This window comes from Cyprinodon variegatus, unplaced genomic scaffold (genome assembly GCF_000732505.1).
Source record: "Cyprinodon variegatus isolate N-32 unplaced genomic scaffold, C_variegatus-1.0 Scaffold193, whole genome shotgun sequence".
NCBI lineage: Eukaryota > Metazoa > Chordata > Actinopteri > Cyprinodontiformes > Cyprinodontidae > Cyprinodon > Cyprinodon variegatus.
In genome coordinates, this window is record NW_015150646.1 from 211,576 (window position 1) to 229,796 (window position 18,221).

Genomic DNA, 18,221 nt, shown 5'->3' on the forward strand with positions numbered 1-18,221 from the left:
TATAATTTAAATTTATATATAACACACACACACACACAAACATGATGTTTTGTAATTTCACTTATAAAAACATATATACAAACATACATAGGTTACTCAGGTGGGTGTCCTGAAAAGACCAGAGTTACTCAGAAAGCTCTGGTTCAAGCTCAGATTGTGGCGTCAGCCGTCCTGCTAAGACACCCCTGAGCAAGGCACTGCTAAAAAAATGCTCCAGGGTGGGGGAAGGCTCACTCCCTTTCTTCCTCTTTTTCTGTTTATTAATCAACCTTGACCTGCCAGGTTCTCAGCGGCAGCTTTCACCGCCGGCGTGGAGAGACCCCTCCTGGATCGGTTTGTCCATCCCAGCTCTGAGGGCGCCACTGTTCCCGTTTGAGTTTAACATAAAAAGAGAAAATCTAAAGTGTCCAGATGTTTGGTCCTGTTCTTGACATGTGGGAAAACTACGAGGGCAGGAGGAGGGAGGGTCATTAAATTTAAGCGGATGTAAAATGTACAAGGGGATAAAAATACAATTAAAATAACGCATGTTACCTGGACTTCTATCGCTTCTCTTTGTCTGAGCTTTCTTTCTCTTCCTGTCAAGAAAAAAAAAAAACGCACATTTTTTATTTTTTTATACATATGTATATACATTTTCACATAATTCATCCACTTGCTAAGTTCTCCTTCCTACGGTGTCAGCATGATGGAGACAGAAGTCAACAGCTACACTTAAGGTAAGAAAACACGGATGTTAATGAGAGTGATTCTTCCCCTCGCCCTTAAGCAAATTTGGTTAGCGTGTTGATTCAGTCTGATGGATCTAAATAGGGCGGCTCTAAAGCCTGAGATGTTGTCGCTCATATTAGAAGCTCTCAGTGTCTGGATGAAAATCAAAGGACAGAAACAAATGTTTAGATCCTGCTTAACAGGACACTTTCTATTCATGTTGAAATGCATGCTTCCCATGAGGCATTGCTGCAAAGTTTACTGTTGCTACAAACTGAACTGGACTCCGTTGTTTGGTTTCAGTTTTTTTATGTATTTATTTCTTAACAGTGGAATTTAATCAAATGTTATAAACTTAAAAGTAGGAAAGTCATCAATTTCTTAGAGCTAGTTGTGCAACGGCAATAAAGTTGACTTTTTTTGACGGTTTATTTGAACATGTTAAATAGGAGAGGGCAGCAACAGAAAAAGCAATGCTGCCTCCACAGAAAAATCTGAGCAGAACACCAACCTGTTGGGATTCTGACATCCTTCTGCTGCGGCGGGCCACCTCTGTGGGTGTTGACGGGACGCTGCCGTTAGACTCTGATATCAGTATAGTGCGTCGATCCTTGGCTGGTTTTTCGCATTTTGTCACGCGGAACCTGAAGAGTAAAAGCATCATAATGTTCAAATATCTGGAAACTTAGCTACAAACCTAGTGACGGAAACAACAGCAGGCTGGAAAAACAAATCAATTATCAGAGAAAACAGCCAAGAGGCTCGTGGTAACTCTGGAGGAGCTGCAGAAATCCACAGCTCAGGTGTCTCAACAGCTATTGAACCTGTTTGCAGGGCACTCTATAAATATGAAGTATCTGGAAGATTGGCACGAAAACAATGACGAAAAAAAATACCCCCAAAAGGAGCGATAAAAAAAAGATAAGACCATAATTGAAAACTACATCATGAAAGGATCCAGTCCACACCTTAAATTTAAAAGAATCCAAGACAAGAGATGTAAATTCATGTTCTGCATCTAATTTGACTGAGTTTGATTTAGTTCACAAGGGGGAAAAAAATGGCAAAACAGCTCCGTCTCTAAATGTTCAAAGCTGAAGGACACAGAAACTTAGCAGATATAAATGCATTGAAAGGGTGTGGGGAGGGGGATGGGTCAACAATATATCTCCAGGGGACTGAACACAAATTATTGCAACACTTTACACAATCTATTGGTAAAAAAAAAGTTGGAGTTCCTGATAAACTAGAGAATCAGAAAAGCACTCAGAGAGCGCAGACCTCCACCAAGCAGCTAATGTTCCCCATATAATTACACCTATAGCTGAAACACACACATGATCTGGATCATTACAAATTTCTAATGAACGCTTCCTTGGCATGAGGCGCACCTCTGGTAAACATTTCCCCTACAGAGAAATGGCGTGTCTGCAGCCTCTGGTGTCTGTCCTGCTCTCACCTTCTTCATTCCCTCTGTTTTCTTCTTTCATCAGCAGATTGAGACTTTGAGCGAGTCATAGCTCCCTTTTCTTGCGTTTTGGTATTTCTGTCTAGTGTATAAAACTTCTGGACTTTTTTAATCGAATGCCGAAGACGTCTATAATCACTGCTGCCACCTTCTGGTTTGGGAGGGAACTGCTTGTTCTGACAAATGATGTTAAAGAATCCTTTAAAATTCCAGTTTCCGTACTATGATCTGGATCATCACCAAAATGTAATGGATGGTTCGTTGGCATGACATGCACATCTGGCAAAAATGTCATTGAAATCTGTTTACAAGTTTTCAACTCATCCTGCTAAAAGACAGACAAACATTAATGACTAAAAATATGAATTACTTAGTTTAGGTAAAAATCGCCTTCAACCAGTGCTTCAATGTAAAGCACTGTGTTTATTTATCAAAACAGCTAAATGCGTTTTACAGGTCATACTAACAGAAGATGTAATCTGTAATCTTTTAGCTCCATAGCATGATAGTTTTGTTTAAAAATATGTTTTTTCGCGGATCCACATTAACCTCTTACTAGAGTCTTCAGATTTCTTTTATGTCAGACAATCATCTCAAAGTATCATCATAGTTTTTGTCGGAGTTGAGGAATTACCCACCTGCCCACAGAGAGGACGGTGACCTCGTTGCTGCGGCGCTGCTCTGACTTTCGGGCTGAGGGCTTCCTCATCAGCGGCCATTTCTTCTGGTTGCAGCGGTTGCAGATGTTCTTGTGGCCGCCCAGGCCGCCGATGGTGTGCAGGTGGTTGCACGTGTGCTTCGGGGCTCCGGGGGGCGCCCCTGGTGATATGGGGGTCGGTGGTGGGGTCGAAGAAGCCAGAGAGACGGGTGACGTCGGAGAACTGAACACAGAAACTTAAGAGTTAGCCATCTTACTTTTTCCCCTCCTCCGCTCTTAAACAAGCTGCACAATTTCCAGTTTTCAGCTTAGGCTGAGGAGTCATGGTGAGCGATGCATTAAAGATGCAGATGTGCAGCAGTTAAATGGTCACATCATTGACTCTAGAGATCTTAAATGGACCAAAGCCTGATGCATCAAAGGTATTTGGTACAGCAGTGGTGACATCAACAACGTGAGCTCCAATCCAGTTCAGCGCCTGAACAATAACTATTATAAAGAGTCATATTAGAAGAGGGGTTATCATAACAACCACTGAAGCAGCTTTGAGTAATTCCCCAGAATAGCAAACAACTGCCTTTCAATTAGTTTTTACAGCGAAAAGAGTAAAAAGAAGAGCTGCGCTTCCCAAGTTAAAACCTGTCGCTGCTGAATGACACATTAATATTTCATACCTCTAAGCAATTACTGACAACCCCTTGAGAACCGCCCTTCATTGATTTTCTTTAAAGCAAGAAAGTAGAAATGATGGAAACTTTCTCTTCACAGCAGCAATGATAAAAGATTTTTTTTTCCTCTGTTAATTTTCCAAGTTATCTGCAGGTTTCTCTTCCTTTTCACGCTCATATTTGCCTCTGGATTCGAACAAGAGAGGCCAATTGAGGCCATGTTTCTCATCTTTTTTTTTGTTCCCCTACGCGTTTTCGTCTTGTGTGGCCCTGGAGAGCAGCAGCGCTCATTATTTGCACACAACTGTGGAGCAAACGCAGCTCCTGCCTGCTGATGTAAATAAGCAAAGCAGAGATTGTTTGTTACCAAGGCGCAATTATTTTGGAGTTCACATCTCCTTAGCGGCCACAAAAAATAAATAAAAAAATAATCGCTCAGGTTGGGTGTAGAAAGGGGAGGGTGATCAGGTTTAGGAGGATTTTGCTGCTTTTCTGAGCCTGTGTTTATTAGATGCTGCTTTTTAATTCTTACAAAATAACCGTTGGATTTGGAAGCGTTGAAGGTAGAATTCACACGACTGGCAGACTGAGAACAGCAGGTTTACATTGAACCTTTAATGACCTGCCTACAGATTCAAAATCACTGTAATTAGTGTCTCTGCTAATAAAGATATCCTTTATATTGATGTTTTGTTAAACTTCGACTTATTGTTCAATTAAATAAATAGAATAAAAATGAGGAGGAAATCCCTGCAGCTATTAATAACATGTAGGCCGCACAACTGGGATGCAATGACATCTAAGATAAATATAAAGATACAAAGAAGCGTGGTCTAAATATTTTCTCATTATATATATATATGTCTTGCAACAATTCTGTTATAAAGAAGATGTATTTAAATGTTTTTTTTTTATGCAGGTGTGCAGTTAGGATTTTGGTCCTCTATTTCCACATAGGGATGTGATGCAGTGAAGAGGAAGGAGGCTGAAGGATGCAGGGGAAGAAACACCAAGAAGAAAATGTGGGAAGTAAATCCTGGCTACACTACAGTCGGCCTCATGTTCGTGTTTTCCCTCTATCCGTCTTTTCCTCTACTTCCAAATCATTCTGTTTTTCTGTCCGTCACCCTAAGCCTGTGTATCCAATAAATCAACCCCAACCAATACCCCTCTTCTACCCTATCCACCATCTCTAAGTGATCTGCTGGCAGGCTGCCCAACTGAGGGAAACGGAAAGATATGGATTGTAATAGCCAGAGAAGGGGGGGTGCATGTAGGCGCTATGGAGAGCAATTTGAAATGAAAGAAACGAGTGGAAGGGAAAACAAGGGCTGGAAATATGTGACTTGAGATATCGGGAGGGAAAACTGGAGGCGAAAGTTGCTCAGCACAGTCGAGAGTGATGGATGAGTCGGACCTCAACACTTCTGTTCTGCAGAGGGAACGGTGCTACTGTTTATTCACCCGATCAAAAAATGATTTCTCTTCTACTGCATGAATGTTAGAGGAAGATAAAAGCAGAGGACAGACGATGGGAAATGTAGTCCTCTAATTTCATGTACATCTTCTCAGTTACTAGCATGCCTTCTTTTAGAGTGTCAGTTTTTTTATTTCCCCTTTCACTTTCTTCTCTTGTTATTCCCATCGATGAACATCTACCTTTGACTAGAGTCACCTCTCATGCACTTAAAAGGAAAAAGCCTTTGATTTAAAATGTTAAAGCACGAATAATGCTGATTGGATGTAAATAAAGGCAAGAAAACTGGTTATTTTTAAGGGGATAATGATAATCTGACAGGAAAAACATGTTAACGTCACGCCATCGCAAATCCCTTCTACGTCCCAATTTTATTCAGTTCCTGCAAACATACTGATAATTTCCTGTTATATATTTTTACAGAGATAAATTAAAAAATACTCAAAGTATCACCCTTTTAAAACCAGGCTGTCTGTTAAACATTCTGATTGAATCTTAGTCACATTAACAAGGATTTTCACAGTCCTGAGATGTTTTTTCCCCCAAAAAAACATCCACATTCTTCTTATCTATAAACGCGATACTTTTGACAAAACTATGAGAGAAAATAAAAGCTCATAGTTTATCATTTCTAAAACTAAATAGTATAGAATTCAATCAAAAATCACAATTTACTAAGTATTTATTGATCATCTGCAAAGCGTTGAGAAGCAGCCGTTTCAAACTCAGCTAATGGGCTAATGTGCTAACTAGCCAGCAAGTAGTTAGCTTGCGGACACCAAATTAGCTTAATAAAAATAAATATACTTTAAAAAAAAAAAAAGAATAAAAACTTCAAATATATTAGCTATAGATTAATTAAGATTGGTGTCATTTGTTTAACCCTTTTTCTTTCCATTAAAGTAAACCAAAACAAAAAAAAGCTATTTATGCTAGCATTTAAAGGTTTAGCTTTTAGATAATAAATTTACATCCAGTTCTTCAATATTTAGTTTATTTGCCCCACACCTCAACATTTCTAGAAGTCACTGATCTTTTATTAGTCATTCATCTGAAAAGTATTACAAAACATTATATTTAATTGCTGCTGCTACTCTTTGTAGTTATTTTTCCTTACTTGATTAGGGGTTGATTATTTTTTTAATCCTAAGCTGCCAAGAAACTATATATTTTTTTTAACCAACTATATTTTTTGCCAAATTTTCCCTAAACAACTTTCAATAACAATATTTCAGTGAAACCTTTGTATGGCAATTGGTTCGATTGAGTCTCATTTTCATTTGAATAAAATAACTAAAGCTTTAAAGTTATTACATTTTCTGTTTTTTATTTACTTTTGTATAGTTGTAGTCAACTAATCAGGTGTTTTATTTAAATTTTGAGGAGAAATCTACGGAGCCCCTCTGATGACATGGTCAAAACAAAATTTTAATTGTGGCCACGAAGTAGTATTTCGTGCGCACGAAATACTACTCTAAGGTCTACGCCTTCTCTAAGGTCTATGGCGCACTCGATTTGCTTACCCAGTTGTCCAGGAATGATATTAATATTATTAATAAGTATTTTGTGGACGTTATACTTATTGCGTGGCCACGAAGTAGTATTTCGTGCGCACGAAATACTACTTCGTGGCCACAATTAAAAAATTTTTTTGACCATGTCATCAGAGGGGCTCCGTAGAATCTATTGAATGATGAAAAGTTAAATTAGTTTACACTGTAACTTTTTAAATGCTGCCCTGGGTTGTAAATCCAATAAAGCTTTTGATAATCAGGCTTAACAAATGACCAAACTATATACAGAAAATCAATCAAAACATTTAAAAGAATCCAGTGCTCAGGATTTAAACAAATATAGTAATTTTAATGGTTATATGGTTAAAAAAATAACTAAATGAATGACACCAAAATAAACCTAATCTGTGCCAATTGAATAAATATTCAATTAAGTATGTCTGAAACATATCGAGGTCCCGGCATTAACAGCTAGAGTTTTAATTTAGTTTTCCTTTTATTAATTTAAACCTACAGTCCCCAAAATGTATTCTGACTTAAAACCCAATAAAAACAAAATGTGAAAAGCTGCACATATGGCTTTAAAATCCCACAATGCACCAATGTGGGGCGCAGCAGCATTTGGGAAATATTCTCCAGCTGCTTGGCCTCCATCAAACCCTGCCAATCTGGAGAAGAATCAAGAAAAGAAACATGGCCTGATTGCTTGGAGAGTTCCTGCTTATCAATGTCACAAGACAAGAGGTTTACAAGGAGGCCTGCAGTGCCACCTGGTGGAAGAAACCTTTTAGTGCACACAACCTCTGCTTTTGCAATAAACACATGAGATGATGATACTTACACATCTGAATCGATGCTGTTCTGGTGAACCATGGCGTTCAGGGCATCAGAGTTTGCTGAGGAGGAAAACAGAGTCAAATGTTAACAAATGAAAACAATAAATGGAAATATATGTAGCGTCAGAGTCCAATGCATGAAGAGAATGGCAAATTCACTTCAAAGGCTTCTTCAAAAGCTAAACTTTTAATTAAAAAACATCAAATCACACATTTTTCTCATTTCCTAAGCTCTCACTGCAACGCCAGGGGGAATCTATGGGAACCGAATGAAATCAGTTGTAAAAAAAACATCCCTGAAGAATATTCTTTGGAAATAACATTGAAAATTCTCACAATTCAAACTAAAACCACATACTTCCTTTAATATTAGAGCCGACAAATCAGATCTAGATTTACATATTTTGGAGAGAGGCGCACATTTGCCTCTGCCAGGTCTAGATTGACTAAATTAAGTTTAAGGATGACAGAACAGATCAAGTCCCACAGCATCCTCTTAAAAGAAAAGAAAAGGAGATATGGGAAAATAAGACTCGACTTGGTAAAAGTTATGAAAATCTGTACGGACATCTAACTGGAAAGTGCTGCCCTTGGTCCTCTCTGTGAACCAAGGCCCTGTCATAAAAATACCGCAGGGTGTTTTTTTGTTAGTCGTGTGGGGATGGGGCAGCTGTAGCAGCATAAAAGAACCATTTAGGGTCACTTAGAGGGTTTTAAAGGGACACAAATGCATTTTTATTACCGGTTTTTTATCAGTTAGCCAAACAAAAGACTAGAAAGAAAAAAATACATAGTTGTTTAAAACATAATATGCATCTATTAAATTGGGTATTTACTATGAGTAAAGTCTAAGTATATGTTTTAGACTGATACAAGTCAAGTAAAATAAACCTTCTGGTGTCTGACCAAATTAACAGCTAGTCTTCAAAGAAAAATATGGCGTTGTATTTGAGGGTTAAACATTTATTCCTCAGTGAAACGACATTAAAAGCTCATCGTTTCCACATCCTAATGGAATAAAATGTGTTTACTTCTAAAAACATAGTTAGTGATTCTGTGACAACATACCGGTAATGTGTGTATATTATCAACATTTTAGGGTGGTTTGGGGAAATGAAAATAAAAAAACAATTTAATTAGCATGGATATCTAACTACCAAAAAATTAAACAAACAAAAGAAAAACTTGTTTCTATGGAAATAAGCCTTAATGGTTTTGGTTTTCTCTTTACTGACTGGAACAATCAGCTGAATTTGACTGTTACCTTAACTAGGATTTAGTTAAAATAAATGCAACAAAGTTAGCGTCTCTTTATTACACTGGATTGTACTGGAGTCATTTAAACAGAAATCAGGAATCTGGAGCCATTTATCTTGTTAAATCCCTTAAAACTGTATATGTTTTAAAATGGAGAACCATAAACAGCTGTTCCACCTCTTATTAAAATTCAAAAAACAAAGAATAAACACAACCTTGAAGGTGTCATGAGCCCCGTCACCGGGATGTAAAGTATGAAAAGTAATGTGATAGGCTGGTTGTTGTCAAAACAACATCTGAATTTTCAGTATTTACATCAGAAGTTGCTTTTAATGCAAAATGAAAAGTGGAACAAATGTGCTCCAATGCAGAGAACAGCTGATCAGCTGAGGATGTAAAACTTAATTAATTAATTGCATTTTCTGTTGCAGGAGATGAAAACAAGGGTGTGAAAAAAATGGATTTCTACTGAAATGGATTCAGATCAAATAATATTAATATTAAACAAAGACACAAAGAAAAAGGATTGCTTAATTCAAGATTCAAACGTCATTTGGTCCTTTCGTGAAAGTATCATTATTTTTTTTTTATTATTTTTTTTTTAAGTATGGACTGAATAAATGTTTAGAAAATATATATAAACATTTTGCATTTAAGATCAAAAAAACTTTTCCGTCTGTCAATATGTTCTATCCAGAACTCAATTGGAAAAGTTAAAAATTTCACCTAGTTTAATTTCGTGAAAAATCTACTTTAAGGAACCTTTGGTTATCCGATTATTAATCAAAAATATAATAGACATACTTTTAATCTGACAAAAAAAGAAGCAAAAAATAAATAAAAAAATTAAAGAACCCACGACTGAAAGAATCCTAAGTGGGTCTACTCTGTGTACCTGAACAAACTCCGCTCCACTTAACCTCTAATGGAGCCGCTGTGACATCTGTTTTATAAGTCAGAAAGCCTTTGAATAGCGTGATAAGTCAATCTAATTATATCACTAAAATTTATACTTCTGTATTTCATCAATCAGTTCATACCCAATTATGTTGCTGTAAATATTATGGACTAAAAGGTTGTAATATTTATTGAACTAACTAGGCAGAGAATCCCATTTAAATCTCATCATGTGCAGCCTACTCTGTTTGTGTGTGTTCTAGTGAATTGCCTCTAGGGGGCAGCATTTCCTTTAGTCTTAGACTTCCTGGGTTTGTTATCTTCAGAGAATATCTACTGTGGATAGAAGTAGTGTTTAGGGTTACTCAGCTTCCCCATTCCTGAAATACAAAAGCAAATACAACCCAAAATACCTCTGACATACCCTGGAATAGCCGTATTTATCCTCTAGTGAGTAGTTTCCTGCTGGAAACCTGATTCCCAGCAGACAGACAATGAATCACATTTAAAGGGCTCCAGCACTCGTGGCCGTGATGAGTCAGCTGGGTCACCGCTGAAGTCAACCTAAAGCTCGGGACAATGAATCAAAGACGCCACGATAACGGCTTTGTATGTCAGAGGTGGGGTCATCATCAGGAACAGGAAGTCTACCCAGTTTGGCCGTAGAAACTGTTGTGTTGATGGGATGTCGTATGCAGAGATTCATTTTATTTAAAACTATTTAAAGCTATTTTGAACCTTTTTTCACAGCTTATACTATCGTTAAAATGAAAAAATTCAAATAAATAAAATAAAACTGCTCCAATCTATGGCCCAAAAAATATTAAAAATAGAAGGACATCTATGGTTTTCTTATTTGTTATTATTCCTATATAATGACCTCTGCATATGTTTTCACACTGCCAAGCAAAAAAAAAGAAAAATTGAATAAAAAACTAATTTTATTGCTTAGACATTTTAGTAGTATAACTTTCCACACAGAACAATAATAATACCTTTAATTTGAATCAATCTATTCAGTAGGTTTAAATGAGTATAAATATATATTTTTTTTTCTTCTGCTTTTTGTTTATTAATAGCACAATAATCAGAACCTCCAACACCTACTATAAAACAAAAGATAACTAATCAACTTAAATATTAAAACCCAAAAAATTCTTCTGAGTTTGTTTAAACCCATTTTTAAACGTCTGACTTCCTTTCCCCCTGGGATATCAATACAGCCTAAGACTGAGTTTATTTTTTTAAATCTTTCCCTCATTCCTACCAGATAAATGAGGAGTGATTAACTTAACTTTCAGAGCCCCATGATTATTAACCATTAGTACAGGTCTAACTCTAATCATAAATGTCCAAAATCATTCAGTTCAAAAGTTCAAATAAGTAATATTTGTGACAATTTTGTGACAACATATAAAAAAGGTGAAATGACTAAAACTGAGCTGTTCTAATTACTGGTGTTAGTCCCTATATCATCAACTTCCCTTCTTTTTTTCCTCCTTTGATAAAAACATAATTCCTCTACAGCTCTGCTAAAATTTTAAGTTTCTTACTATTCTTATTATCATTGCTAAAACACAGACATCAATGTACAAAAAGTCTGGTTTAAATCCTCCTCTATGATGGGATGTTTTATTTAGGGCTGGGCGATATAGAAAAAAAGCTTATCGATAAAAAAAAAATGCATATTGATCGATATCGATAATTATTGAAAAGATTTGAAACCATATTTTATGTGCAGCTCTGCCTGGACTTTTTATAATATTGCTAAATTATTTAATTTTAATAAAGAACACAAACACAGACTTCCAATTAAATCTTTATTTAACCAACTTTTTTAACCATAACAGAATTGTTTTAAAGAAAAATAACTTAAGAGACCTGAGTTATTAAATACTGACAAAGAAAAACTAAAGTGACTAAAAAAGTCACCAAAATAAATACAACAGCCCGCATTCTTCTAAGCTGAACCTGGTTCGGCTTAGCTTACTCGTTAGACTACGTGGGAAACTGCCCAGAACTGAAAATATATATATATTTTCCCGAAATTCCCAAAGATTCCTCGGAGGACGACGCAGATACGCGTCGTGGCCTACACAGCTCGTACTCCTGCGGGTGTGAGCGGCTGAGATGATAAAAAAAAAGTTGGTTGTGTTATCAGACTTCGTTTTCACTGGTTCCCTACACATTTTACAGATGACTGTGGTTTGTTTTTTGTCCGACTTGCCATGACCGAAATACTGCCAAACTGGCGAACTACAAAAACCCTTCTTTGGAACAGTTTCCTCCGCCTCTCCTTGCTGCGACATCTTCATCGGCTCTGTGTTGTGGTTTGAGAGGGCGGCTCTTTGTGACGGCGTGCCTGGGTCCGCGATTGTGATTGGTTGGGAGGAAGTAGTGACTAGCATAAACCTACATGATAGGCTACAATGAGAAGGAAGGAAAACTGCGTTTCTTTTTTATCGAACTTTTATCAACCTGCTTTTTTTCTATTGCGCCACACGTCTATCGATCAATATATATCGTTATTGAATTATCGCCCAGCCCTAGTTTTATTCCAGGTTTTAGGCCACGTCAATACAATTACACCAACAGCAGCTTTAAACGTTCTTGGATTTCAATAGAAAAAGGATGAAATATAAAACCAGTAGAACCAGTTTTACTTTGATGAAAACCAGGAGTTAATCCAGCCATATCTTCCATTTTAGCAGTCTCCTGTTATAACTTTCATTAAAACGAGAAAGCTCTTATTTCTGAGCCAAACTCTTTGAGCTGCAGCCGCCTGGAGCGCAGCTCTCTCCCAGAGTTCTGGTTTCCTTCCTGAGCGGAGTCTGAAAATGACCTTCCCAACAACACAGAGCAGGAAGGACTCCAGGAAGAGGTAGGCAGAGGGGAATCAATCCAGCCTGCAGCCATGAGTTCAGACAAACCCAAAACAAACTTCCAGTAAAGACATTAACATTTTTCTCTAGAGAAGGGAGGAGAGGTCATGGGACACATACCTTCATTCTTCATGATGTAGTGGACGATCTGTCCGACTGTGTCGTTGTTCTCACTCATGGTCTCATTAAACTCTGCCCGAATAGGAAAGAAAGGAAAAAAATAGTTTATTTTCACAATGGCGGTCATACAAATAAAATAATCCAATGAGGTACCAAACAGGAAATATGCGTAGTGTAGAGCGGATGTAGATTTGACCAATCAGCCTCCTGTCTGCGGTCACCTACAATTTCGGAGAGGTGCACCAGAGTATCTGCGGCATATCTGCGTTCACTGTGACAAACGCAGTTACTTCTACAAGAATACAGTATGTGAAATGTGATTTACATGTTAAGAGTTTTATTCAGTCATTGACTATGATCATCACTTCTCTCATCCTAAGCATGTAGATTGTTAGCTATGTCATCAGGGCCTTAAGATCTGCAGGACTGGGTTTCCCCCCACTAATGAACACCATTAGGCAGCTAACAGAAAGCCACTACTCTTCCTTAGGGTTTGGACTAGGTCCATGCTCAGGCCAAACCCTTATTCAATGAACGCACCTGTACTAACTGCTCCTTCAATGGTGAAACAAGCTTTTTTATGACTCTATGGAGTTCAATACAGGGATTTTATTCCTTTCTGGTGCTGTTCTGTTTGCAAACATCAGGTTATCATCAGGTGATGAACATTGTGTGCTTTCTACAGAAAAACCAGAGATCAAATAAAGCTGCCATTAAATCTGAAAATCTGCTCGGCTCCTATTTCCTGGTTTCCTCTCATAATTGCTCGTTCTTATTTCCCTATTACAGAATTCCCTGGCAGTCAACTGTGTGACCTGATTGACAACAGAACTGTGCTTCGTGTGTGGATTTTTAAAACATGGCCCGAGGAACAGAAGAAAGCAAGACCGTGAAACAGGATCGACAAAAGCTAAATGTCTGTTTTAACATGTCAGGAGGAGGGGGCGGGGCTTTCTGATAAAAAGAATGGGAAAAAATGAACAAAGACAACAGACGAGTAGGAAATAAACCCACCAGAGCTATATTCATGCATTTTAAAGTTCAGCCACTATTAATAGCTTCACTCTGTATAGAAATAAACTTCACAGTTCCAAGGTAGGATAACAGATGGGTGAGAAAAACCAGCAAAGGCCCTTAGCATCATGTCAAAATTAACTTCTCTTTGCCACTTTGCCTTCTCACATCCATGGTAAACCCTGAGACACCGAGCTATGCGGGTTTGAATGTTTCCAAAGAAAAACAAAAAGGAAAGGAAGTAAAACAAACTTTCTAGTTTATTGATGCAAAACAGTTCCTTTTTTGCATTTTAAAAAGCAGCAGATACCAAAGAAATTGTTTGCATCACATAAAAAAAGGAACATTCTTAAAATGCTTGTTTTATAGAGATTTCTTTCCCTCCCCACCTTTCTGAACACTCCCATGATTAGAGTCTGAACATAAGTTATGCAATTGCAGTCTCCCTGGTTAGCTCAACACTCCACCCCTTAGAGGAGGAGGCACCTTCTTTACCCTCAAAGGAGAGCTAATTTTAGCCCAGGAGTTTAGCACACACACACAAAAAAATCCCTTCATCAGCAGGTAATGACGTGGAGTTTAGAGCCGATGCTAATTCATCAGCTACAGGTTTTACACTTTCCATCAGAACCTATTATGATCAGCGTGTGGAACCTCTGACATGCGTCACTTCAACAGGTCCAGGAATGTTGTCTAAATTAGAGCGCAGCTGAGAACAGGACAAAGCATCCAGCAGGCTTATTGCTTCACTTCTCACCCTGTTCCTCTCCAACACATGACATGAAGTCAGAAAAACTCACACACACACACACACACACCCATGACTCATGGAGCCAAGAAAACATGTACCATGTCCTTTTGTCACGGAAAATCCACAGTGTCACAATGAAATATTTTGTTGTTGATAATCTATGCTAGAGAATTACAAATTGTGTTCAGAAAACAGAAACGTATTTTGTCAAAACTCTGGATTCTAACAATGTTGGCCTGGGTTATCTTAATTTAGAAGATAGCGAATAAATGGTTGAAAGAGCAGGCCTGAACAATGAGAAAATTACTGCACAAGATTAATTTCCAAGAAAGCTGTACAAGAGGGAGACCTTTGCCCTGTGGGGAAAGGTGTGTGAAGTTAGCAAACAAAGAGACGGATGAGTCTGAAGTAGAGTTTCTACAAAGGCGGAACAATGGATGCGTTTAGCTTAAACCAAACAGCACAGCCAGGTGCAAGTGTCAGGGTTTGGGGAATGTTTGCAGCAGCAGCAATTTGTTAATTCACCATCCAAGAACCCCAACTCCATTCTGACACTAGTTACCCCTTGGATGTTCAGACTTTTCCTTCAGCTAGAAAAACACAAAAGCGACGTTAAAATTGGCAAAAAATAATCTGATTAAAGGCCTGATCGGATCAAAAATGTTTTATGTAAAGATGTCAGACTAAAGATTTTAATCAGATCGAGTCCAATCAAAAAGAAATTTCATTCTGAAAGAGAGAGGAGTTTTTCTGCCGATCGCCATTCCAAATGGCGTCTATGTACACACACATTTGGACCTCTGGAGTAACAAACTCCACTGGGGATGTGTGCCGCGCACATTTTTATACAGTTTTTCTGGAAAATTAGAAAGATCCCTGCATACTTAAATGTTTTAATCTGATCAAACGCCTGGTGGATGTAACAAAAAGCATAATCAGATAATTTTACTTAGTGTTCATGTAAACTGAGATTTTTTTATTTCTAATCAACCAAGGTTTAGACTGGATGGGGGATATTTTGTGTATTCAGAAGTAGCTAATTTGTTTGTTTTTCTGTTTAGTTTAAAACTATTTTCCTATTGGTCCAATTACCAAACAAGATGTTATAAAGCTTGCTGTCGTGAAAACTTGCAATAGAAAACTTTATCCTCATTTATCCTTTCATTTCCACTTAAGCCTGTAACTCAGTAGATGAGCTGGTTGATAATTTACATTCTAAAAGTTACAGACTTCTTTGATTTCATTGCTCAAGTTACAGGGAAGGTCGTCTCTGGGAGGATATAACGTCCATGGAGAAATGCTCCAGCAGGGAGAAAAGAAAAGATGGAGTGCTGAAAAACCGAACCAAGGTGGCAAAAGAATGGCCTCCAAGTTCACAATGAAATCTATAAAGATAAACTTCACACATATAATTTACAACTAAAAGTTGCAACAGAATCTTTCTTCTATGATGTTATCAACAAAAAACATTAATGCTCGTGCCTGATTTGCCAAAGCCAACAGATTTACAGAACAAACCCTCCTATCTCCGTGACCAATGAGCTCCAATCTAAAAAGGCCTGCAAAGAATTTGACAAGATTTTTACTAAGAAAATATAAGGTATTAAAAACAAAGTGGTCTGTCCATCATCAACTCCATCACCAATACTGTCTCCAGCTAGAATAAAAACTGTTAAAATGCCCCAGTGCTGCCGAACAATCTGCCAAAGTTTAGAAGAAAGTGTTCAGCAGCTAAGCTCCTCTTCTATTGATGTTTTTCTAACAAGTTTATTCCGAGGGTTTTACCTGTTTCAGAGTCCGATTTGATTCAAATCATAAACACATCCCTTATGTTAGGCGTTTCCTCCCGGGCGATAAAAACAGCAATTATCAAACCATTGCTGACAAAATTTAACTTGGACAAACGAATCCTGCGGAACTAAAAGTACATCTGCTTTCACCATGTTTTTACCTTTATTTGCTTTACTTTTCTGCTATTTTATAGTCTAATTAATGTAAAGCACTTTGAATTGTCCGTGTACTATACAAATAAACTTGCCATGCCGGGAACTGGTCCTGCATCCAGAACATTTACTACAGCAAAAGACTTCATTTTCTCTCAAAAACCACTAATGATTATAAGTCTAGCACCTACTCTGATGTTTCAGCCTTTTTAATATTTTCTGTGTATCAGTCTTAAAGATCAAATGCCTCTGATGAAAGCTGCAAGATTGTTTTGTCTGGACGTAATAGCCATGTAAACAGAGTTTTGAATCTGAAGCAGCAGCCTACATATATTGTACCAGTAAACCTCTGCAGAGAGGTGTGTCTCCAGTTGTGAAGTTGTGTACCTTGTTTGCAGGGAAGAAAAATTGCTATATTTGCATAATTTCAAAACCATAAAGATTTTAAAGGTTGAATGTTATCCACATTAACCTGAATATATGATGATAAACAGCCAGACGTCTGGAAATCACTGCTAATCTGCTGTTATAAAGCTGTTTAAGGGTTAAACAAGTTGGACAAACAACAATAATGTCATTTGCATACAAACTTAAAAGCAGAGGACCTAATGAGGAACTCTGTGGTACCAAAATTATTAGCTAACAGTTCAGAAACCTGCCATCTTTGTGTTGTTTTTAAATTACACAGAACTGATATCAATTTTGTACTGTGTTAAGTAAAAAAAATGTAATTTTAAATACTTTAAGACAAGCCTTTACAATAAGTCTTGTCTCCATCCCAATAACTAAGGTTTAATTTAAACTGTGTTATTCTATAGGAATGTATAAATGATGAGGATCTTTGCTGCTAAACTTTATCCCCAATAACAAGGTTTATACATGAATGAGTAACTCTTATTAAATGCTCTTTTAATGCTCTTAGAAATCATCTTAATGCCATCAACAAATACCCATAACTTCCGAAGCATTTTAATGCCACGATTATCAAATTTAATTAATTTTAATGCCATTTAAGGCCTTAATTTAAAAAATAAGAATTTAATGATTTTTATTGACCCGCAGAAACCGTGAATAAAAAACATTTTGAGTTGGGAAAAAAAATGGAACTAGCAAAAAAATAATAATGGCGTCAACTCCTATTGCTCCATAGTTACTCCAAAAATTAGTCTCATACTGGGCAGCATGGGGAATACAACGCCACCAGTGGCAGCACAGGCCACAATGACTCAGCAATTATACAAGAGATCATAGAGAACTAGTATTACAAAATAGAATGGAGCAACATGGACAACGACCCACCTTTAAAAGGATTATAGTTTAGAGTTTTTGTTTCCTGAATCTAAATCACAGGATGTTAACCTGACCCACAGAGATGGCTGTTCCTGAAAAACCTGAAACCTTGGGAGTCCAAAATTTTCCTATTAGTCATTATTCACATCAACTGATTAAAACAAAGTAGCTAATTATGCGCTGCAGACGAGGGGGAAGTTTAAGAAGGAAACCTGAGGATTACAGAGCTGGTTCAACCTGGTGCCGCCAGCTGTATGATGATGGAGGAACAAAGCCCTGTGTTTGTTCACCACTTTGTCTGGTAAGCACACAACGAACAAAAACACATCAACATCTCTTCTCAGGCCCAATAAAACCTAACATCTTGATAAAACTCTGGGTTCTAAGGCTTCTGCAGACACAATTAAACACAATGAATCTAAGCCAATAGTCTAAGCCAAATAATAAGATAATTTACAACATGCAAGATGGAATGTCATAAGGAAGCAACCAATTTAATGTGGAGAAATCCCTGACATGCTACATTTTGGCTCGCACCACATTTCGGCTCATCAAAGAGATCATTTGCCCTATCTATCCAAGTCAGTGCAAGGCTGTGATCGATTTAGTCAGAGAAAATACAAAAAAAAAAAATATATATATATATAAATATATATATATAAATATATATATATATATTTTTTTTGGATACTCAGAAGTGACCGGCATATATATATATATATATATATATATATA

The 18,221-nt window shown here is 37.3% G+C and overlaps 1 protein-coding gene across 1 annotated transcript in view; it reads right to left on the minus strand.

The window, feature by feature from the left end:
- Nucleotides 1-233: 233 nt before the first annotated feature.
- LOC107087744 (RELT-like protein 1) overlaps nucleotides 234-18,221 on the minus strand; it is a 52,362-nt gene continuing 34,374 nt past the window's right edge. The window contains exons 3-8 of the mRNA XM_015379477.1: nucleotides 12,489-12,560; nucleotides 7,338-7,392; nucleotides 2,818-3,060; nucleotides 1,223-1,355; nucleotides 535-578; nucleotides 234-443 (exon numbers count right to left, since the gene is read on the minus strand). Of these exons, the coding sequence (XP_015234963.1) occupies nucleotides 543-578; nucleotides 1,223-1,355; nucleotides 2,818-3,060; nucleotides 7,338-7,392; nucleotides 12,489-12,560 (539 nt within the window). The 3' untranslated portion in view covers nucleotides 234-443; nucleotides 535-542. The remainder of the gene's footprint in view (nucleotides 444-534; nucleotides 579-1,222; nucleotides 1,356-2,817; nucleotides 3,061-7,337; nucleotides 7,393-12,488; nucleotides 12,561-18,221) is intronic.